This window comes from Strigops habroptila, chromosome 3, assembly GCF_004027225.2.
Source record: "Strigops habroptila isolate Jane chromosome 3, bStrHab1.2.pri, whole genome shotgun sequence".
NCBI classification, from domain to species: Eukaryota; Metazoa; Chordata; class Aves; order Psittaciformes; family Psittacidae; genus Strigops; species Strigops habroptila.
In genome coordinates, this window is record NC_044279.2 from 23475555 (window position 1) to 23498876 (window position 23322).

Here is a 23322-nt window from a genome sequence, read left to right on the forward strand (position 1 = left end):
TTAGATATCTCTGCCTCTGGGGCTTTCAGCCAAATCACTTGCAAGATCCTCAAACAGAATAAGGAGGGTTTCTTGCCTTACATAGAGCAGAACTATTGCAAGGTGAGTATTGGATCCCACTTTGCCTCCTCACTGTTGAGAACTGCTTCCTCCTCTTCAGTACGTGACTTCCCTAACAATATTCCTTGCTACTGCTCACAGTTTTTCTCAGGATCTGAACTGCCAGCATGAGCAACTTCTTGGGGTTGAATCAAAACCCTGGCCAGGGTTGCTATTAGCTGGCATTGAAGCTTAGCTATGGGGTAGGAACAGCAATAGGCATCTATTGCTGCTAAAGCAATCCCACAGGAGTGCTGGACGGAAGTTGGTATTTGTTTTCTAATACCCCTCACCTTATAAAATTCAGTTTTCCAAAGTTTCAAAGCATCATGACAGGGGTCACTAACTATCAGCCACTGAGGTGGCAGTTACACCTAACTGCTGGCAACGGTTGCAGGCTTTGGTCTCATTTTGTTTTAGCTGATGGGCTAGATCCTGGTAGGAGATGGAGGAAATTATGAAACTGAGATTGATGGCATTGGCTGAGATGTGTTAACTGGAAGGGTCAACGAGGCTTTGGTGGAAATATGTCTATTTTGAGACAAACTTGGAAGAGGAAATAGGGTTTATCAAGAAAAAATAAGGCATGGTGATTTCCTTTTAGAAAGCATGGATGTTAATTCTAAGATTAGCTTTGTCTAAGCTTTGTGATGTGGGTTTCATTTATATATATACCGTCTAGCGTATATACACTACTGTCAGAAAAATTAAGTGGATACTGAGTGTAAGAAAGCAAAATAGAAGTTAAGAATCTTTTTATTGATTTCCTGTGGGTGAAAAAAACCCACCCCAACAAACCAAAACAAACCAAAACCCCCTTGTTTTAACTTCCCTGTCAAAGAGATCCAGGTTGCCTGAATTATTGGCCTTTGCCTTTTGATTCAGCAAAACTAGAAAGACAGAGCCAGGCTCCCCTCACAAGTTCCTGCAGTCCAAGTTCTGGCTTTCTCTGTTTTCTCCAAAAGAGTTGTCACACACAGATGGAGATGCCGAAAGCAAAGAATGTTGTCACATTGATCACAGTATTTTTACATGGAGAATCTGACCATCTGAAAAACATACTTGTATTTAAAGTATTACAGACAGACTTGAGGACATGTAAGAATGATGTGCAACTTCTTCAAGTCAAAAATATATTTCTTTGAAGTATCAGTAAAAATTTGAAGTGTAACATGTCATAAGATCGCCCTGTCCACACCTCTTCAAGTTAGGAAAGAAAAGGTAGAGAGGCTCCATTTTTCAGATCAGTCTTCTGAAGTGCTACAGGATCAAAATATTAAGTGGAGAGAGGGAGACTTTTATGGATCTGCAGATTTTTCATTTCCCTATGAGTAGCCTACATCTGGGACAAACAGTGTTAGCAACTCTCCCAGCACTGTGAGTAACACATTTTAGCCCCTGTCTGCAATTTTCAATTAGGTAACCCACCAAACCCTGATCTAACCTCAGTCCAACCCTCACTACATATCCGTGTCCTCTTATTGCAGCAGAGGCTCCTCATCCTTTTTCACATCTCCCATGGCAACTTGGATTCCACATATGGACATAAGAAAGTGGGGAAAACAACCAGTTGGAGTGGGTATTCCCCTTAGCAGTCTAAAAATGATGTAAAATCTGTAGCTTCTTTTATCTTCATGGCAGAATTGCTCGAAACAGTGAAATTTAAGGTGGAGAATTAAGTGTAGCAGCTCCTTCCACTGCTACTCCAGCTTATACATATTCTGGTTTATTTTATAAAATCAAGATCTTTTTATAGGCCAATCCCTGCCCTTCCTTAAGTAAGCTGAAAAAGTTTGGTATAAAAATCTGTTAAAATCTGGAGCATGAAATAACAGGAAATATAATTTTCTTCAGAAAATTTAGGCTACTGTGGCATTTATAGATGTACTTATGTGTCCCATACATGCAAAAATTTCTTGCCTCATTTTAAGGCCTTTCAATCACAAGTGGTGCATCACAATACGTTCCTCTGCTGTGGGTTCTGTCGCTTGCATGGTCCCTGTTAACTCACTCATCTCTGCACCATATTCAGTTGCGCAGGGTAGTCACATTCTCTATGAATGACAGTCAAGAGATCTTTTATACAGCCCAGTGCTACGAAAGGACAGGCCTGTGAAGAAACACATCCAGCCGTAAACATGTGAGCTGACCCAGCAGATTGTGTCTACGCAGGCCACTGAACGGAACAGTGTAATAAATATTGCAGTTTTTTTGTTCCTTTCTAACAGAAGATCTAGAAATGCTTGGTCATGACTTGGGTATTCTCCACAAGTCATAACATCTTATCAATTATAAAAACATTATATTTTACAGTGATTTTTACATTTCTACATTAAAGGGATGATTAACTCTTACAGTGAGACTTATATTTTGACTTTAATATTCATGTCCCAGCCTGACTTTTGTGAAAATCCCTGGGAGGTGCAAAACACCAGGTGGGAACTGAGTGTCACAGTCCTGAGCCATTGGTTTGCTGGTAAAAGTATGCATGGTTGGTCAGGGGAACAATCAGATGATAATGTGGGCCAGTAAGCTTGGTTGCATATCCTGCAGGGCACTAAAATGACAGTAATCATTATTAAAAATTGATTGCTATTGATATAATGTACCTCATTCCTGTGTATTCTTTTCCCCCTGCTTTATCAGAATATTACTTGGGTACTCTCCACAAGTCATAACAGTACAATCGATTATGAAAACATTATCTTTTACAGTGAGATAATTAACTCTCACAGTGAGACTTATATTTTTAATATTCATATAAAGACAGTAAAGAAGAGAAAGAGAGGTGGAGGATTCCTCTGGGCAAAATGTCATGCTACTGATATTTACTCTGATATCTTGGTTAGGTTTACAGTTACTTTACAAACATGCAAAAAAGATCATCCAGTTTCACCATTTCATGGTCACTGCAGCCAAGGCTGCGCTTGAGCTTCACATTCCCCACACTCCCGGAGGATCTCAGCACTCCCCTGGGGTTTCCCAGGCTCAGGAACACCCACTGTATGCCGCCATTCCCTGCTCCACAGCGAAACGTGCCTGCACTAGAGTGAGAGTGACAGTATTATACTGAAGCATAGAGTTCACTTCAGTGTGATAGCAAGCAGTGGCCTAATGATTCCCTGCCAGCTGCTGAAGTGGAAGAGCAAAGGAGAAAATATAGTGCTAAGTGTTAAATAAACTTCCATTTTTGGAAGTTTAGTTTCTGATTTTTGGTGAGGAGTTTATTCCAGTTTCAGCAATGCAAACTTAATCCTGCTTTGAAAACAGTTTTTTTTCTGTGTGCTTTTAAGTGTGACTACTTTAAGCTCCTTCTCTAGGTCCTCTTGTAAATGCCCTCAGTTCTGCATTCTCCATCTGGATCTACATGTGGATCATGCAGTCAGTAGGGAAAAGAATGAGATCTATGAGAAATTCTCCACTTCTGAGTGTATTTCCACTCGACTCTTTCTGTATATGTGTGTATGTGTGAATGCCTATACGTATGTGAGCAATACACGTATCCAGGTCCATACTTACGCCAAGTATTGTCACAGTTCAGTTAGCCATAGATTTTGATTATTTTATTTTAAAGCATGTTTGTCTTTTTGGTTATAACTTAGAACAAATTTTCTATGTTGTATTTCACTGAAGAGAAGTACACTACATACCTGCTTGCTTTTTCTGCATAGAGTGGGGATTCTGGTCAGTTGAAAGTTTCTACTTAGGAAACAAATCATTAATGTTGAGAGAAAATATGTCTGAGTAAAAAATGTAAGGGCTTGGCTCTCACAATCCAAGAGCTTACTGCAGCTTCTACATAAGTACAGAAATAGATTTTTCTAAATGAGGTTTCTAAATTTTCCTGAATCTACTCAATGCATATTTTTACCAGCTTTGTTTCCCTTGAAAGCTTTAATGTAAGTTTACATTGACATTTGCATTGAAGAGATTTTATATGAAAAGGAAGAACAATTTCAGAAATTGAATTCTGGTTCTGAAAACACCTGCAAGTGCAATTACTTGGGATTTGTGCAGTCTTTAGATATTTTTTTTTTATTGTATTATATGCAAGTTATAAAATTTCAGGTGATTTAGTATGAACAGAAATTTCAAATTTGAAAAGCTACCCAGAAGTTGTGATAATGTACTGTCTAGAATGAGATAGGTGAATAAGAAAGAATGGTGTATTCACATGAGCTTCTGGTAATTCCTGATAAACTAGGCATCTCCATTAGAAATGTTAGGGGGATTCTGATATAACTAGGTGTCGTGGTTTGAGCCCAGGCGGTAACTCGGAACCACACAGCTGCTCGCTCACTCCCCCCCTTCCTCCCCCCGCTCCCGGAGGGATGGGGAGGAGAATCGGAAGAATGTAACTCCCACGGGTTGAGATAAGGGCAGTCCCGCAACTAAGGTATAACACAAAACCACTACTGCTACCACCAATGATAATAATGATTAGTGAAATAACAAGGGGAGAGGATACAATTGCTCACCACCCGCCGACCGATATCGAGCCCGACCCGAGCAGTGATCTGGGCCTTCCGGGTAACTCCCCCCGGTTTATATACTGGGCATGACGTGCTGTGGTATGGAATACCCCTTTGGCTAGTTTGGGTCAAGTGTCCTGTCTCTGCTTCCTCTCGGCTTCCCCTCCTCCCTGGCAAAGTATGAGACTGAGAAAGTCCTTGGTTGGAATAAACATTACTTAGCAACAACTAAAAACATCGGTGTTATCAGCGTTGTTCCCAGGCTGAAAGTTAAAAAACACAGCACTGCACCAGCTACTAAGAAGGAGAAAAATGACTGCTATAGCTGAACCCAGGACACTAGGTCACAAACATTCCACCCTACAAACATTTCTAGTGGAAAATGTAGTTTAAACATCCTCTGGGTTCAGTTGAAGCAGAGCAGAAATTTTGTGTCTGTCAGTTTTAGTTATAAGGAGTGAAAGTCAAAATTAGCTGGCAGTATGGAAGATCCTTTGCGACAGAGCACAAAAACTGTAGTTGCTGCTTCAAAGCTTGCATTTGAACTTGCTCAGAATGTTGTGCTGCTCCAAACCAGTGGGTTTTTTCAGTACTATGCCTAATTTCATATCTTTGTAGGTGATAGACATTATCTCATGGTTCATATTTTGTACTGATATGTTAATTCAAACAATAGGACTTGGAAAAAGTAGCAGGTAAAATATGAGTAGTTCACTTAGTAGGCAGGAAACCACACCCTAACATGTCTGGACTTCTGTGTCTTTTTGAAATCCAAGAATCTGAAGAAGCCTTCCTCATCCTGCATCCTACTCAGGTCATGCCAAGGTCTAGACCTGTAAAATTATTTAAGACAGAATCACACAGAATCACGGAATAATTGAGGTTGGAACTGACCTCTGGAGATCATCCAGTCCAGCTTCCCTGCTTAAGCAGGGCCTACTAGAAAAAGTTGCCCAGTACCATATCCAGTTGGATTTTGAACATCTCTGAGAATGGCGACTCCATAACTTCTTTGTGCAGCCTGTGCCAGTGCTCAGTCACCCTCGCAATAGAGAAAGTGTTTCCTGATGTTCGGGCAGAATGTCCTGTATTTCAGTTTCTGCTCATTGCCTCTGGCCCTGTCACTGGGCACCACTGAAAATAGCCTGGCTCCCTCTTCTTTACAATTTCCCTTCTGATAATTATACACATTCATGGGATCCAAGCTACCAAACCCAAAATCTAGTTCAGATAGCAGTTATTTGTCTTTGGGGTGCTGTGGTGCAGTTGCAGTGCCTGCTTTCCCCTCCTGGGATGTTAGCTGCACCTCATGATTCAGGCCATCGTAAGTGATCCAAAAGGATTCTTTGACCTTCCCTTTCACAAAGTATTTTGAGCTTTTGTTCACACCTGCATCCCTATGTTTTCAGGCTCTTTTCTGCATTTATTATTGCTATTAAGCAATATCTGGTTCTTATACTGCACTTTTTTTTTTTTTTTAATAGAAGCTAAGATTTTTATGCAGTTTTGTGATACCAACAACTGGTTTAATTGTGTTGTGACTAAATTTAGAAAAATTACCATTTGCCATCTAAATAGCATGTATACAGAGAATGCACTGCTGCAGTACACAGTACAGTATGGAGGCAGGGACTAGGCTAAGATACAACCTAAAAACAGAAGGGGAGTGGACCCTTCTTCCTTCTCACCTCCCTCATTGAAAGTACAGAAAGACCTGCCTCTTCCCTTAGCTGCTACAATAACTCCACAGAGAGGATGTGGTCATAAATCCATACTGTTAGAATTGAAAAGGAGCAACATGCGCCACCAGGACAGTTTTCTTATCCTTTATGTGCACACCTAAACGTCGCAATGAAAAAAGCCAAGACTGAAAAAGAAGGCATAACCATATGTTGAACTGATACCCAAAAATCCACATTGAAACTGGTACGAAATGTAGCCTGTTTCTATGGTTCATTACCATGCATCATTTCAGCCAATGAAAATTTTATTTTCCCAATATTTTGTATTTTTTCTCATATGTGTTTGCAATCATTTGATTTATACTTGCTTGTAATATAAAATATTACAAACAAATATATAAAATGGCCCTAAATCTTTTTTCTTGTCTCTAGCCATTCTGTTTTGGAACAGCCAACAAAACCCCAGCAGCAACAACAAAACAAATGAATAATTTTGGATGTAAGGTCTGTTTGCTTTGAAAAAGATCAGTGTGTTGGTGCATCAGAATGTTGCCAGATCATCTTTCTTTCCAACAGAGATTATTCTGAATCAGGACGTTTGCAGCACAGACAAAAGGGAAGGATTTTGTCCAGCCTACTTCTCCTGCAGGTTCTATTGGTAATTACAGTTCTGGTCTAGGACACTGTCAATGGCAACCTTTCTTTTCTGTACCTTATTTAATCAGGTCTTGTGATTGTTCATTGCATATCTGAGATCAAAAAATGTCATTGATCAATCCAGAGGAACAAGACAGTGACTCAAACATCCCATGGTTCAAATTAGGTAAAGGCAAAGGGGGCACTGAACAGCAGAATAAAATACTGTTTAACGATTGACAACACTGGCACAGTGGATTTTTCCTAAATAATCTAATATGATTTACAAGAATTCAATGTAAATATAATGCATTTCTCGAGGAAACATCTTGTCATTTATAGTTTAGCATGAAATATATGTCATGGAGAGAATGATTTTAATTCAGTAAGCTCATGTTTGTGCAGCAACAAAAGAGTAAGAAAATGTGCCTAAGACATAGAGCCAGGGATGTACTGGGGAGCACTCAGCTTCCCACTGCAGGTCAGTGGGAAGGAGCGACTGCTGTCTTCAGGTCTCCAGTGGGTCCCACATTGGGGTGTGTCACAGATCCTCCTTCCAGCCTCAAGACTAAATTTTATTGAATATCTGATTGCAAATCTGCTAAATTACCTCACCACAGATATCTTAGAGAAACACATCCAGGCTGAAGGGATGAATACACAGGCTGATAAGAGTTTGGGGGACATTCCTCCAGAGAGCTGATGCTTTCAGGCTCCTGTTCAGTGTAGTAGTCCTGCCTGCCTATAGCAGTGCAAGTGAAGACTCGCAGGGCTGCACAGTCCATGACTGCCTGTATTTTCAGCTACAAATATAACCAAAACAAAGCCCACTTTCAGAAATGCTTTCATTAAGCTGTGTTGACTTCCTTCTTCAGCACGGGTAGATTTATTAACACAGGTTTAATCATGGGAAACTAGTGGATTTCTTAGTGCCTGACACCTCTTCTTCACGAGCAAACACTCTTTTGGTTCATATGCTTTTTCAGAGACTAAAGGGAATCTTTATGTGAGAGCCTCATGGCAAAGTATTGGCAGCAGAGCAACAGAAATAAAGCTGTAATCTTATGATTATATTTTAATAGCTTTCTTTTTATTTTAAGATACTTAAACCTAATCCCCCAAGTTAGCCCAATCACAGTCTCCAAAGTAGCATTGTTTTCAGCTATTAGCAGGCGGTTTTTAAAGCCCTCTTTAGATGATACATGGGGCCCACATAGTGAAGTCAATTGTTAGACAGGATATAATTTAGACTTCAGCTCTTCCTCTCAGTTTGAAATAAAATGATTACATTTCAGGAGAGCCTAAGGGAAGATTAAAAGTTTTATATCAAAAGTTGAATATTTTCTTTTGTTGTACACTCTTCTTTTAAAGAAAATGGTATTCCTTTAAAATAATGCATGTTCTGATGCACTTGAAAAGGCACTACTCTAAATTAAAAAGAAATTCATAAAGTATGCATGTATGGGAGAGGAAGATTGCAATCTTCATTTGAGTGTTTAGTCAAAGGTTTTTAACTCAGTCCATTCTGCTTTGTTCATAGGATGAGGTATCTGCAAAGATGTGTTGTATATAACAGATGTCCTGTAGCATTTAGAGAGCAGCAGTTACGATGACAATATCTTCTGGGGCTTGTCTCCACAGGCAGGTTATAAAGTGATATTGGATCCTTTGTTTCAGACTAGAAAATGGTACTTGCCTGTATTTAAACCTGTTAAAAGCGGTTACATAATTATAGTTCTGGTAACCCCTGTGATGCCTCTCATTTATTGTATCCCAAGGTTATCTAAGGGTAGAGGCCACTTGTAGAATACAAAGTTGTAAAGCTAAAATGGGTCTTAAAAATAGATGGAATACCCCAGATATGAACAGAGTAAGAAGTGAAGAACAAGATATGAACAGGATTAAGTTATTGTCTGAAAGGGTCAGCTAGCTTTTACAGTTGGTATCAGTGGGGCTGTTTTCCCAACGATGGCCTGGGCACATTTGTAAAAAAGCATTGCCTATTAAAGGGAATTCCTGGAAACCTCCTAAAAGCAAATGTGTATTTGCAGTGAAGTCCCATAGAGTTCACCACACCAGCCAAACAAGCATAGATCTTTTTCCAGAAGACATCAAAAGAGCCTAAATATAACACCACGGTAGTTAAGCTGCTGCTTTCATGGCTGTTAAAATGAAGAGTGCAAAACCTGTTATTGTTACTAAGGGAGGGTGGTCACTGAACTGGCAAGTTGAAGTTTTCTTGTGATTTTATTGCAGGAAAAAAGTTAAGGTCTTTCTTTACATTCTTCTGAAAAAAAAAAAAAATCAAAGTCTTTAACCTGTTAGCACTAATGCATACTACTATCTTAAGCCAGCATTAACAACATGGGTTTACATTCATTTGCTTAATATCAGTGGTGCTTGTTTCCACATGTGGAGACCTGACCATGGGAACCTAGGTTAGTACCGCTTTATTAGCTTCCATACTGCCAATTAAGTAGACAGGCAACAATAAATATTGAGGTTGATTTAGAATTAAGAAGGGTGGGTGGTCATGGAACAGAATGGTGAAAGTCTGTGGTCATTTGATACTATCTCTTACAAAATAGATGAATTATTAATGTGCTGTTATTTCAGATTTCTAGAAGAACTGTAGTGGCGGGGGAATTAAGACGACAATTAATGGCCACTGAGGAAGAAGACAGTTTATCATATTCTCCCCTGAATGTGACCACTGGAAATGATATATGCATCCTTTTTTATGCTAGTAATTTCAGCCTCACAACCAGCAGTTCAGTTTTTATAGATTTGACAAGTGCAACATTTGTAACAAATAATGTGAATACTTCTTCCTCTGAGTGCTCAGACAGCAATGCAACGTAAGTAGCACAAGAAATTTCATATCATAATACATGTGATTCTGAAAATTAATCAGAAATGATGCATGTCAACACTGATTTTAATTTTCTTCTTCTAAAGCATCCAAATTTTTTAAAAAAACACACTAAATTGGATATTCTTTGAAGAAAAATACTGAGGCAAGACCACTAAAATTTTTCAGATGCAGTCTCTTATTTTCACAATTTTTTTCCTCTTACAGTCCTTACTTCTTTGTTTGTTTATATTGGTCCAAACGTGTTTCCCTGTGCCTGATCTCACAATCACAGAAATCTCCACCGGCGTTAGTGAGACCATAATTTCATTGTAAAATTCCCTTGAAAGGAAGTCTTGCCATTTACTAGGTAGTAATTCAGCTGGAAGTACATTAATGAAACATGATCTCTGTTTTCTTTTACTTTGAAGCACCTGCTCCTAGGTAAAAAAAAGCCCTCTAGAAGTATTCCTCTGTGTACTGAACCTTTGCTATATGACTTTTGTAATTGCATGTTGATTTAGAATATTCCCTCTGCTTGAAATGTCACAATGATCTAATTAAGGCTGACTACTGTAACATTAAAAATCTGTTTCTTATACTTAGACTGTCATTAAAATATACAAGGCCAGTGAATGGAATCAGCAGCCTAGAGATAAGGTAAGTTATGATTATTCTTAAATAGATTTTTATGATGTACAAAGCCTGTTTGTAAATAGGAGCAAAACAAGAAGAGGAGTTAAGTGAAAATTGTTTTGAAATTACAATTTGCTTTCTGTTCTGTTACTATGCAGGAGAGCAATAATACAGTCTTTATAGAGAGAATATATTAATATTCTCAGATAAAGGTCTGAAAAAGTGGTGTAGGCAAACATACTGTAAGGTACTGGTATTTGCATCATCCTGCTTTGCTAATAGGATGAAACAAAATCCTGTCAGGGAAATCTAACTGTGATTTGTAAACAATTCTAGGGGCTGAAGTCTACTTGCATGGCCAGGGTATTTAGTCCTAATGGGGATTACCACTGTACTCTGTCAGAGCTAGCTTGTGGCTTATAAGGGGTGCAAAACCTCATAATTTTCCTGCCTCATGGATGGTGACAGGACCATGTTTCTCCTACCATCAGAAGAGGGAAGAAGAGTTAGGGAATGGGAAGATTTGGGATGAAAAGATGAGTCAACCATTAACCTAGCAGTGCCAAGTGCACCAACAAACCATATCCTTAAGTGTCACATCTACATATCTTTTAAATACCTCCAGGAATGGTGACTCAACCACTTCCCTGGGCAGCCTGTTCCAGTGCTTGATAACCCTTTCGGTGAAGAAATTCTTCCTAGTATCCAAACCAAACCTCCCCTGGAGTAACTTGAGGCCATTTCCTCTTGTGCTATTGCTTGTTAGGTGAGAGAAGAGGCTGACACCCAGTTTGCTACAGCCTCCTAGCTGAACTAGATGTTTGCTTGGGCAGCAGAAAGGCAAATGACTTTTGCCATCTAAAAATGGTTTTGACATCTTGAAAAAGTGAAACTGAAATTCAAGGAAACCAAATAGAGGAAGATTAAAGTAATAATGTAGGATATAATCAGAGCTTGAACAACATTTTGGTAGGAGAGTAAAAGAGGCACGTCACATCAAGCTGGTAAGCATGAAGGAATAAATATCATTATTTAAACTGAAATTGAAGGACATTCTAGATTTAGGTAAAAGGACCCCTGGAAGGACTTGCATTGAAGAGAGTCAGTGGTGAGTTTGACACTGTAATGAGAGTGCATATAGACACTTTTCAGTCATCATCAGAGACCATGATCGGTGGCAAAACCCAAACATGCTTTGTTATTTAACATCTCCTCTCCTCCCCAGGCATCTAGAACTTTGTGAAAGAACATAATATACAAATAAGATTGCTGTTAGTGTAGTATTTTTACCTTTTTTTAACTACTGTATTTAGCTGTGTCTTTAGTGATGGAATCAAGCATTTTTTGGCTTCAGTACTGTAAATTATCAAAGGGCATGCATTTCCCTGAACACCACAGGGAATTAAGGAAACATTTTCCTTGGATCCAATTCAAAAAATACTATTCTCAGATCAAAACTCTGCCCAAATTGGGTCTTTGTTTTTACTCGAAGACACAAAATACCACTTTCTCTGGTGCTGCCCTGGTGCTTCTGTCTACTGCCTGCCTCACTCTCATACAGACAGACCCACCAAAACAGTGCCCTGCATCTTTACTCATACTAGTGCAGGTCTTAGCTGCTCCAGTAATCTGGTTGTTTTCTACATTTGTCCTGAATGTGACCATTGTCAGCATAATACCATGCTTTCTAGTAAAATTTCAGTTCCAAGAAAACAATATGAATCAAAAAGCACTTGAAAATCCTGTGGAGCATGACACTGTGCTGCAAAAGTAGCAACCAAGTTGTTAGACGGGTTGTTTTCCTAAAAGTAGTCAGCAGGTTTTGCTTAACTATACAACAGGAAATTGCAATCTTAGGGTGCTACTACAGAAACAAAATACTTTGGCAGTTGAAATGTTTATCTTAGATTTTGATTGCTGCAGCAGGCATAATAAGATCAAATGTTAGTGCAGTGCCTATATGTGGACTTCATGAGTATTATTCAGACTTATGTTTTGTCATTTGTTTTCTAAAATCCTATCATTTCAATTAATTATTGGAAGAAAACGTTAATGTGGTCATGAATCTGAGGTGCATCTGAAGAGAAGAAATTTGAAGCAACTCTGCAGACACACTGACTGTAAATTAAAGGAGAATATCAGTATGAAAGGTGAATGGTTCATGTTTTCTCCTATTCTGGAATATTTTTTTTTTTATATCCTTTGAGCTTCTTGTAGTAAAGGCAGAAATACTCACAAAGTTTCTCTTGACCTGTGTCTGCTTGAATACATTATAACTAAATACCAAAATGCATAAACAGCCCTTTGAAGCTGGGATAAGAAACTCAAGCTCCACAATAGGTGAGACTTGAAAAGAGAGTAGATGAAGTCCTGATCACTCTCATGACAAGCGAGTAATTAAGGAAGCGTAGTCTGGCTGTGTTTTGCAGGAGAATTTCATTTACTCTGTTGGGCTAGGTGCAATCCAGTTTTTAATAGGCCCTCAGGGCACTTAGACACAAAAATGCCTAAACTGATTATTTTTACGTATGACACAGGTGCTTAGCAATAAAAAATGGAAAAGGAAGAAGGTGGGGAGTGGCTTCCAGCAATCTTGGGCACTTAGTGTGCATTGGCCTACTTGTGGGAGGTGATTGCTTCTGTATAGCTTTTTTTTTTTATCTCTTTTCTTCACTTACTAAACTGTCTTTACCACAACCCATGAGTTTCCTCATTTTTTGCTCTTTCTATTCTCCCTCCCTGCCCTGTTGCGATGGGGACTAAGCAAGCAGCTACAGGGAGGCTTGGCTGCTGGTTAGCATCAACCCACAGCATCTCAGAAGCCTTTATAAAGAAAACTTTCTGCTAAAGACACACCTGGTTATTTGTGCTGTTTTCTGTTGGATTATCTCTTGATTTAAGAGACAATTGCATCATTTTAGGCCTCTGTTAGCTACCATAATACAATATTGCATGGTGTATAATGCAAATAATAAGATATACTCAACAGAAAGAGAAAAATCCATTGATCTTTTCAGGATTCAGGAACACTTTATTCACCTTGTTTATCTCAGCATGTCTATTGTGAAGAGCTGCTAAAATGCACAGAGATACATTACAACCTCTGTTTTCCCCTTCTGGTTCACTTTGATTACATTTCTTGTTCAAGATGGCTCCTTGGTAAGATTACAGTCTGCCTCAATAAACAGGACACAAACAGGGCAAAGAGGTGGGAAGGAACAAAACTTAGAGCCCTGCCTGCATTTTTTTCCCCCTTTAAAAGCCATTTACTGAGGTGTAGGAGAGCATCCCTTGAAGACAGAAAGTTACACGAGAGAAGACCGAGTTTTAATAGCTCAATTTATTCATCAGTAAAAGAGCCTCTAACTTCCAGAGCATGAGCTGGATCCACAGCCTCCCCTTTCCACCATGTCATGGTTTAACCCCAACCAGCAACTAAGTACCATGCAGCCATTTCACTCACTCCCCCTGCCCCTGTGGTGAGATGGAGAGGAGAATCAGAAAGTGGCAAAACCCGTGGGTTGAGATAAGAACAGTTCAGTAATTGAAATAAAATAAAATAATAACAATATAACAACAACAATAATAGTAGTAATAACAAAAAGGAGCTGGAGAGAGAGAGGAATAAAACCCAAGGGAAAAAAAAAAGAATAATGCACAATACAATTGCTCACCCACCCACTGACCAATGCTCAGCCTGACCCGAGCAGCGACTGGTCCCTTCTGGGTGGCTCCCCCCAGTTTATATACTGGGCATGATGTGCTGTGGTACGGAATACCCCTTTGGCTAGTTTGGGTCAGGTGTCCTGTCTCTGCTTGCTCTCAGCTTCTTGTGCCCCTCCTCACTGGCAGAGCATGAGAGACTGAAAAGTCCTTGATCAGGGTAAGTGCTACTGAGCAACAACTAAAAAATCTGTGTGTTATCAGCATTGTTCTCACACTAAATCCAAAACACAGCACTGCACCACCTACTAGGATGAAAATTAACTCTATCCCAGCTGAAACAAGGACTACCACCTTGTGCTGAGCAGCCAGTCATATTCCACCTCCTATTAGCAGCTACAATAGCTGCTTCATCCCATGCAAAGAGCTGCCATCTCCCTCTTCCTCTCTCTAGCAAGAGCATCAGTCCCATTCATCTTCCTGTATTTGCCACTGAGAGGTGAGCTGTTAGGGGGTGGTTGTGGAGTGTTTCTGGTTGTGATAGTTTTAGAAAAGTGAGCTACTGCTGCAGCAGGGAGCAGTAGTTTTTGCTAGAAGCAGCATCATGTCAGTTTTCTCAGCAGCTGATGACATCCAGCTGTTCAAGAACCTGTCTGTCATCTTCTCTGGGAAAAAGTGTCAAAGTGAATGGAAGTGCAGAGCATTAGTATTTTCCCCACTTATATTGATAAGTACTTGACTTATATTGGTAAGTACTTGACTGTTGTTCTCATAGCATGTACAGAATAGAACTGATCCAAAAACCATGTTTTAAAGTCTTCTACCCAACAGTTGCGTTTCTCTTTGAATCTTTGACACAGTAGTAATTCCATCTAGTTTCTTTTCCTGAAATATTTCTCTTTGTAATGAATATGCACATGAGATGGTGATCAGTACCAGGTGATGGCAGTTAGAGTTCATATGGTTATCTGGCACAAAAGGAGTCAGGCCTGATGTTTAATATGAATACAGCATTTCCTACAAAAGCCAAGGCACTTCCAGTCCTGCAGATAAAATCTTTGTTAACCCTTCCTTTGTCATTCATTTGCTATATTGTGCTTATCCTATTTACTATCTACTCATCTGAGAAAATATTAAACTAAATGAAATAATTATATTGATTTTTGTTGTTTGACTTTTTTGTCATTTAATGAATTATAGTTGTATTGGTTAAGCATGTACTTGTTGGAGGCTGTTCACTATCAGTTGGTTGGAAAAATGCTAAGGATAAAAGCCTATGTTATTAAGTTAAGCATGCTCAACTAGTTCACTAATTAGAATGCTAATCCTCATAAATCTGCAAGTAACAAAAAATTTTAGTCTCTCGTGCAATATGAAGAGAAAGTGTTCTCTTGGAGGTCACTTTAGAATGTACTCACATACATAACCTTATAAAACTTGTTTATTCATATGGTAAGTCTCTGAAAAATTTCCTTGTTTGCCACTTTTCTTATCTGCTCAGCAAAAGTACAGAGCACATCCAGCATCTGTGGTTGGCACAAGCATTTAAGTCAACTTCTCTGTGCTTATAAGTGGCTTTCAACTACTGCCTATAGCATTGTACTGAGACATGATGGAAATTTTGTTCAGATTGTGTGCTATATCAGATGCCTTCTAGAAATTAAGACTTACGCTAATACATGTTTTAATTTTGTAACTTTATCACTATAACAATAGAATACTTTCCATAAATATTTGTGAATGTGTGTTAGATGAAATGGAAATGTTTTTTTCATTTTCACTGATGCTGAATGTTTCACTTTCAGCTGAATGTTGTATGGACAGAGCTGTTTAGGCTTAAAATGTAAGGAATGCAATAAAGCAAAACATCCTTTTCTCTCCTTAATGACACATTGAGTTCTAGGATTCCTTTTAAGCATTTTGAAACCCTTGAGGATTCTAAAGTCCTATGAGTCAAAAGCTCCTAAGGAGCATTGTTTGTGTTGAATTTAGACTCTATGTTGTGGTACTGAAAGCAACTGATTTGAACAAGTAAACAATATTCTACAACAGAGAATGTTCTCTATACATATACCCTCCAGACCAGAAAATATATATATATAGATGACTGCTTATTTTTCAAGCCTGTCATAATTTCATCTAAGTATTATCCCAAATTTTAAAATCCACGTACAGTGTTACCCATTGTGGATAAACAGAATATTTCATTTTGTAGCAAGCCTCACTTATTGCTAAAAGATTCCTTTTCTAAAGTCTTTGTGGTTATCAATAAGCAAAAATAAAAAATCTTTAGCAAACTATATACAGCAATACATATGTAGACCAAATGGGCTTAAAGTATTAAGCAGCATACAGTAAGGAGGAAACTTTATCATATCCTTATGAGATCACTTGAATACTTAAACAGTAACTGGGTAAAAAAGTGGTAAAGACTAGGACATAGTCCTGATCTGTAAAGTATCAGGATGTACTTCTCGATGTTCTCAGTTATTTCTGTTTCAGAACATTTATCTGGGAGGTGTTCAGACTGAAGTGGTAGTAACATATATATAAAGCCCATGATTATAAGCTACTGGAAACTGCAGCAATACCACACATAGACAGACCTTTTCAAAATGAGAAAACAGTAATTTGTGCCTAACCCACTACAAGTTGGGAGACTAGGGCTGATGACCCCTCCCCACCCTCCAGTGAGAGAAAACTATCTTCTACTACAAATTCAGACATTTGCGAAGGAAATTGCCATTTAGGCATCTGAGCCAAGGAAGAATTGCAATGGTAAATCAGAATGATTATCATGCCTGTACCTATCATAAAAGCAATTTTCAAAAAACCTCATAAAATGTTTATAGAGAGCCACTGCAGGCCTACTGACAGTGTCTCAGGTTCTGCTCCACTGATTATAAACTGTTGGTAACTGCTGAAATACTGCACTGGCAGAGGCCCTTGAATGAAATTGCATTTGCTCCTTGCCTGCCAGAGCTATGGAAAGCTGTGCTTGTGAGATGAAACTGTAAGTAGTAAAAACGTATTCACAGAATCTCTTCATTTATGAACAATCCTAATGACATGGGAGGCCAAGCTAAGATACCAACTGTGATGTTTGCAGCTAGAAATAGTGAACCTTTATCTGCCACCAGTACTTTATCAAATGAATGTTAACTTTTTCCTTCTGTCATTTTGACTTTTTTTTCCCTCTGTTTTCTTTGTAGGTTTTTAATGACCAACAAGTTCTATGATGGCTCAGCTAGAAACTGGTCCACTTTAAATTCAGTTGAGATTGTACAAGATGGAGAAAAGTTTGCTAAATTTAATATTTCTGTCATCTCTGCTCCTGCAGAGTATTCATCTCATTGTCAGCTGGTGGGAACAAGCAATCTTTATCCTGCAAAGCTTATTCCATCCAATGATGAGGCGAAAAACTGGGATGTTTTAATTTCCAGGTTGCAAGTGAGTACACATTGCCATTTCAGAGATAATTTCAAGAACTATTACTTGCTATTGTAGGTGCTAAACAGCACAGATTCATAATGCCCTTACTTTCATTTCAGCTTGAGGGAAAATGTAAAAGAAAAGTTGTTTCCCCTAGGTGATCCATTCAGTAAAGGGGTAAAAAGGACGTCAGTTGCTGAACAATATAAGCATGAAAGCACAGTTTTGAAAAACAAAAACCAATGTAGTCCACAGAAAAGAAAAACCAATAAAACCAAATGTACTTAATCAGGCAAAGAATGACTAAGTCCACATGCCTGTTTAATGATTTGGGCTGCTCTGGGAAACATGGGCCTCTTAGGTGGGTGGCTTTATGCTGCTTACTTTGTTTTTATTTGAGTTCTTTGCACTTTGTTTACCTAGGAAACTACAGCTTAGTGTAGAGTGACATGGTACCTGCACAGTGAAGCCTTGCATAGCTTGTTCCAAGGCAAGGCTGAACTGATACAGCCTTTCACTTTAGTTCTGGAGCTAGATCAGTCACTACCACCTAAAGAACTTCTGTGGGATGTTGTCTAGGCGTGCCTATAGCCTTGGATGTCACCACTCATAGCTGTACACAGTACCAAAACTGCTCTGGTTCCGGTGCGTTTTTTTGTTGGTTTCATTGTTTTTACACGAATGGTGGTTCTGCCATTATAGCTTTTATCCTTTTGAGGATCTCAGAATCACCTATGGGCTGAAAGAGAAGGCTGCCACCAAAAGCACTGCTTTTCTTTAGTATGTGTCATAGTGGTTTAGAGTCCACTTTGTTCCTAAGAACAACTGCCAAAACCTTTCAAATCAAGAATATTATGATTCTTTGTGGCTAAAATATTTCTAAGCTCAAAAATTAGATGTTCAGTGTAGACTTCAGAGTCATGAAAACAACCGATTTTACTTGAAGGCTTTGTCAAAGCTCAAATGATGTGAGAACTCCATTCAAAAAAATATTTTAAAAATCAACAGTAAATGCAGACTAGTGTAACCATGACAAATGATGCTGGTCCAAACACTAAAATTAAAACTTCCGCAGAACGGAAGTCTCTGTCCAAAGGGCTTTTACATTCATAAAAATTAGAGAATCACATGTAAGTATTTTTAGCTTTTCTATAGATAGAAATGCTGCTGGAAGTCACATTTTTATCTCCCACCTGGAATCTAACACCCCCACAGAAATTATAAAGCTTCAGAAAAACAATGAGAACCCTGCATATATTTCATCTCACGCCTAGAAGGAGACAGAGCATTTTAAGAATGTACAATTAAAGCTTTCACCTCGAAGGTTCGATAAGCATAATCCTGCTTCAAAAAAACCCCAACCAAATCCCAGTAGGATTGACATAATAAAATTCAGTATTTCTGCCTCTAAATCAGAAGTGATAAAACCTTTCTAAACCAAATATACCTGTTAAGTGCTTCAGAGAGTTCTTGTAAGTGTCATAACAAGTGTGTATTGTTTTCCAGAATTTCAATCAATTCTTTTACTATAAATGACATAAATCATCACCTGCTTTCTGATTTTATTCTAAATAAGTCTTTCAGACAACACTTCACGACTCCTATTCACATTCTCATCTGTTGTCAAAGTGGTGGCTTAACAAGCAAAGGCTTTGGTAATCACCTGTATTCTCTAAAACTGTGCAAACAGTTATCCAACCCAAAAGCTTATTTTCTCTAATCCTGCTTTAAGCAGAAGTCTGACTGCCTATAGTGAAAACAGGCAGTCTTTGCAAGTTAGCTACCACGATCTGACTTGGAAAGATTCTTCTAAAAGGCCCAGAGACGTTTTGGACTGCTAAAATTGTCTTCACCTCCACGGTACCTAAATAGCCCTTAGTTCTGCATATTATAATAGTTTTATTAATCAGCGTTCTGGAAAGTATAGACATTGGTCTTAACGCATATATGATGTACACATTAACTTTAGGTGCTTGAGCCATGAATGAACTGAAACCCAGAGTGCTTACTGGGGCAGCACGGTATGCAAGCCACAAAGTTCTTCAGTGTTTGTACCAACACCTTTCCTAGGAAGGAAAAGCTTTTATTAGCATGCCAAGCATAGAGTAATCATGGAGTGGGAAAAGTAGAAATCCATGATCTTCTACTTCCTTGCTTACTGCCTGGTGGGGGAAGTGATTTAAATAAAATAATCACTTTATTATATTATTCTATGATATTTTATAGAAAATAGTCGGGTTTAAGGTCTTGTTTCTTTACTGGTGGATTTATGATGTTTGGTGCTTTCCTTAGACACCCATTCCAAAGAATCTGTAAATACTTAAGAATCCCAGTCCTCTTTTTTTTTAATATAGAATTATTTAAGAAAGATTAATTCTTTCCTTCCTTCATTTGCTTTCACCAGTTAGATTTCCTTCCTTCTGAAGGAATTGTTGCCTATGTCATTAGGTGCATGTATGCAGAGGGGGGAATGTCTTCCCTTTCTTCATAATTTTCTAATAAATACTTTAACTGTTTTATGAAAATTTTTAGAAGGATAATGGTCTCAAAGGCATTTAGTTTGTTGATACTTCTTGCGAAAGTGATGGCTAGGCAGAAAACAGGTCCCCAAATGAGTTCATTTTTCTGAGGAAAATAATATGGTTGGAGCTCAGTCAGTGGCAGACCTCAAAAATCCAGTCAAAGGAGAGATATTGCAGATTTTTCTAACTAACTGCTGGAAAAGCTTATATGGGCTTTTTATGTTAATAGACAAGCAGATCCCACACCTCAATAAAACAAGTTCTCTCTCCTGTTTTCAAGTCTCTGATGTCTAAGGAAGGGGGAAGAAAGGTTTCACAACTGTTTCCTCTTTAAACTTTCACCAAAACTCAACCCAAAAGGTCATCTTCATTAGGTGCATTTTAAAGTAGGTTTCAGGAGTTCATCTTGTCAAGGAGTTAATAGGTAAAAACTCAGGGGATTTCAATAAATCTTACGATCTCAGGGTTGGTGGCTTAACTCTCATGCCTTTCAGAGCTTTGAGTTTTCTGGTTCTTAAATGGTCATTGTGCAATATTGACCACACGTCCCCTTTGGGACCTTACCTAAAAGTAACACAAATTTCTGAAGTGGGAAACCTTCTTCTTGCCAAACAAATGAATTCTGCATCTTTAAATTTCCTGGGTGAAAAGGGGATCTGGAAAATTGTTATGCAGAGGATTTGGTTCTCATTCTTTTTTAGTGAGTAAAGTGTGAGTGGTAATTAACAGGTGTGGTTTTTTGTAACTACCACATGTATCCTGAAAATAGGTCGTACACTCTGTGCTTAATTGCAGTCATCTGTTTACCTTTCTTCATTTTCAGATTCAAGGCTTCAACATTGAAAACAATCAGTTTTCCTATGCAAGTGACTGTACAGGTTTCTTCACTCCTGGAATCTGGATGGGCTTGGTGACAACTACAGTTTTATTGTGGATCCTGGCATACGGAATCCATATGATCATGCAGCTCACAACAAACAGCAGATTTGATGATCCCAAAGGTCCATCTCTGTCAGTTCCTCAGACAGAATAGCCATGAATTAACTTAATGCTGCTATGGCTTTTTCTGGTCTGATATTTATGATTTTTATAACCTTTCTACTTCATAATATGCGCAACCTGAAAAGATATCATATAAGAAAGAGATAATTACACTACATATTAAAAGGATCCTTATGTTTGGCAACCATAATAATTCTACTTGTTATTACCATAATTTATTAACAACTATCTGTGTTAAGGATCTGAGGTGAGGCTGTAGAGGTTATTAGTCTATCTATCTGGCTATTAGACCATTACAAACTGCCTTCAGATTAACTATTATTGACAAAGAAATAATATCACAACAGAGATAAATGGGAAGGATAAATAACTTATTTGATAGGAAATTATATGTTGAAACTACTGGTCTCTCTAAAGACTCTTTAGTAAGGATGTCATGTTGATCCTACATCTTAGTGATGATGATCTTAAGAAGGCTGAACTATGTCTTGTCATTTTTTTCTCTTGAGAAAACAATTCAGAAATATACAAAACTAATAAAGTATAAGTCACTACATAAATGGTCTTGAAAAGTGTTTTCAAAATACATCACTTTATTCTGATGTGGTATCACAAATGAGTGTGGATAGATTAAGGTTTAGGTTTCCTCTAATGTTATCTTCTGCCTGTGAGAATTATGTGGAGTAACACTAACTCATGTATTCAATTTAGCCATGGACAGCTGATGGAGTTACTCAGCAAGATAGGTCCTTGTCCAAACTGGTCACAAAATTGTATTTGGTGTTATGGCAATGAATGCCACTTTTCAAGCTCATAACCTAGTATGATTCAACATGCCAGCACAGACAGCATCTCAACAGAGATAAGATGATTTTCTTAGCATCCCTCCTTTTGCAGCTATCTTCGGAGTAGTTTCAAGGTTTATATAAAAAAACAAACCAAACCAAATATATAAAGTCATTAGAAGCACTGTGCTAATGTACTGTTTAAGTCTGAGGATGTTTGTGGTTATCTCTATGATTCTAGTAGGCTAAAAACCATTCAGAGTGTGCTGGATTCTGCTGTAATTAAGCTAATGATTGCTCTCATGGGCAATCTGACTATAGAGTGAATGTTATGAAAAAATAGGAAATAGTAAAAGAGCAATAGTAAAATGGTAAAAATAACATTTTCATTCTTTCTTCTGCAATGTTCTGAGTGTGCATGTTCTATTAGTAAAGAACAAAAAGATCATTTTGACAAAATTACATTTCATAGAATCATAGAATCATAGAATCGTAAGGGTTGGAAAGGACCTTAAGATCATCTAGTTCCAACCCCCCTGCCATGGGCAGGGACACCTTGCCCTAAACCACGTGGTCCAAGGCTCTGTACAACCTGGCCTTGAACACCGCCAGGGATGGAGCATCCACAACCTCCCTGGGCAACCCATTCCAGTGCTTCACCACCCTCACTGTAAAGAACTTCTTCTTTATATCTAATCTAAACTTCCCCTGTTTAAGTTTGAACCCATTACCCCTTGTCCTACCACTACAGTCCCTAAGGAAGAGTCTCTCCCCAGCATCCTTGTAGACCCCCTTCAGATACTGGAAGGCTGCTATGAGGTCTCCACGCAGCCTTCTCTTCTCCAGGCTGAACAGCCCCAACTCTCTCAGCCTGTCTTCATACGGGAGGTGCTCCAGCCCTCTTATCATCCTCGTGGCCCTCCTCTGGACTCGCTCCAACAGCTCCATGTCCTTTTTATGTTGAGGACACCAGAACTGTACGCCGTACTCCAAGTGAGGTCTCACAAGAGCAGAGTAGAGGGGCAGGATCACCTCCTTCGACCTGCTGGTCACGCTTCTTTTGATGCAGCCCAGGATACGGTTGGCTTTCTGGGCTGCAAGCGCACACTGCCAGCTCATGTTAAGCTTCTCGTCAACCAACACCCCCAAGTCCTTTTCTGCAGGGCTGCTCTGAATCTCTTCTCCACCCAACCTGTAGCAGTGCCTGGGATTGCCCTGACCCAGGTGTAGGACCTTACACTTGGCTTGGTTAAACTTCATAAGGCTGGCATTGGCCCACCTCACAAGCATGTCAAGGTCCCTCTGGATGGCAACCCTTCCCTCCAGCGTATCAACCGAACCACACAGCTTGGTGTCGTCGGCAAACTTGCTGAGGGCACACTCAATCCCACTGTCCACGTCGCCGACAAAGATGTTGAACAGGACCGGTCCCAACACCAATCCCTGAGGGACACCACTCGTTACAGGTTTCCAACTGGACATCGAGCCATTTACCACAACTCTTTGCGTGCGGCCATCGAGCCAGTTTTTTATCCACCGAGT

At 38.9% G+C, this 23322-nt stretch overlaps 1 protein-coding gene across 2 annotated transcripts in view; it reads left to right on the forward strand.

The window, feature by feature from the left end:
• LOC115605405 (V-type proton ATPase subunit S1-like) overlaps positions 1-22161 on the forward strand; it is a 52167-nt gene extending 30006 nt beyond the window's left edge. For both annotated transcript variants that reach the window (XM_030479749.1, XM_030479748.1), the window contains exons 7-10: positions 9506-9747; positions 10347-10400; positions 17252-17489; positions 20817-22161. In XM_030479749.1, the coding sequence (XP_030335609.1) occupies positions 9506-9747; positions 10347-10400; positions 17252-17489; positions 20817-21026 (744 nt within the window). In that variant the 3' untranslated portion in view covers positions 21027-22161. The remainder of the gene's footprint in view (positions 1-9505; positions 9748-10346; positions 10401-17251; positions 17490-20816) is intronic.
• The last annotated feature ends 1161 nt before the right edge of the window (positions 22162-23322 follow it).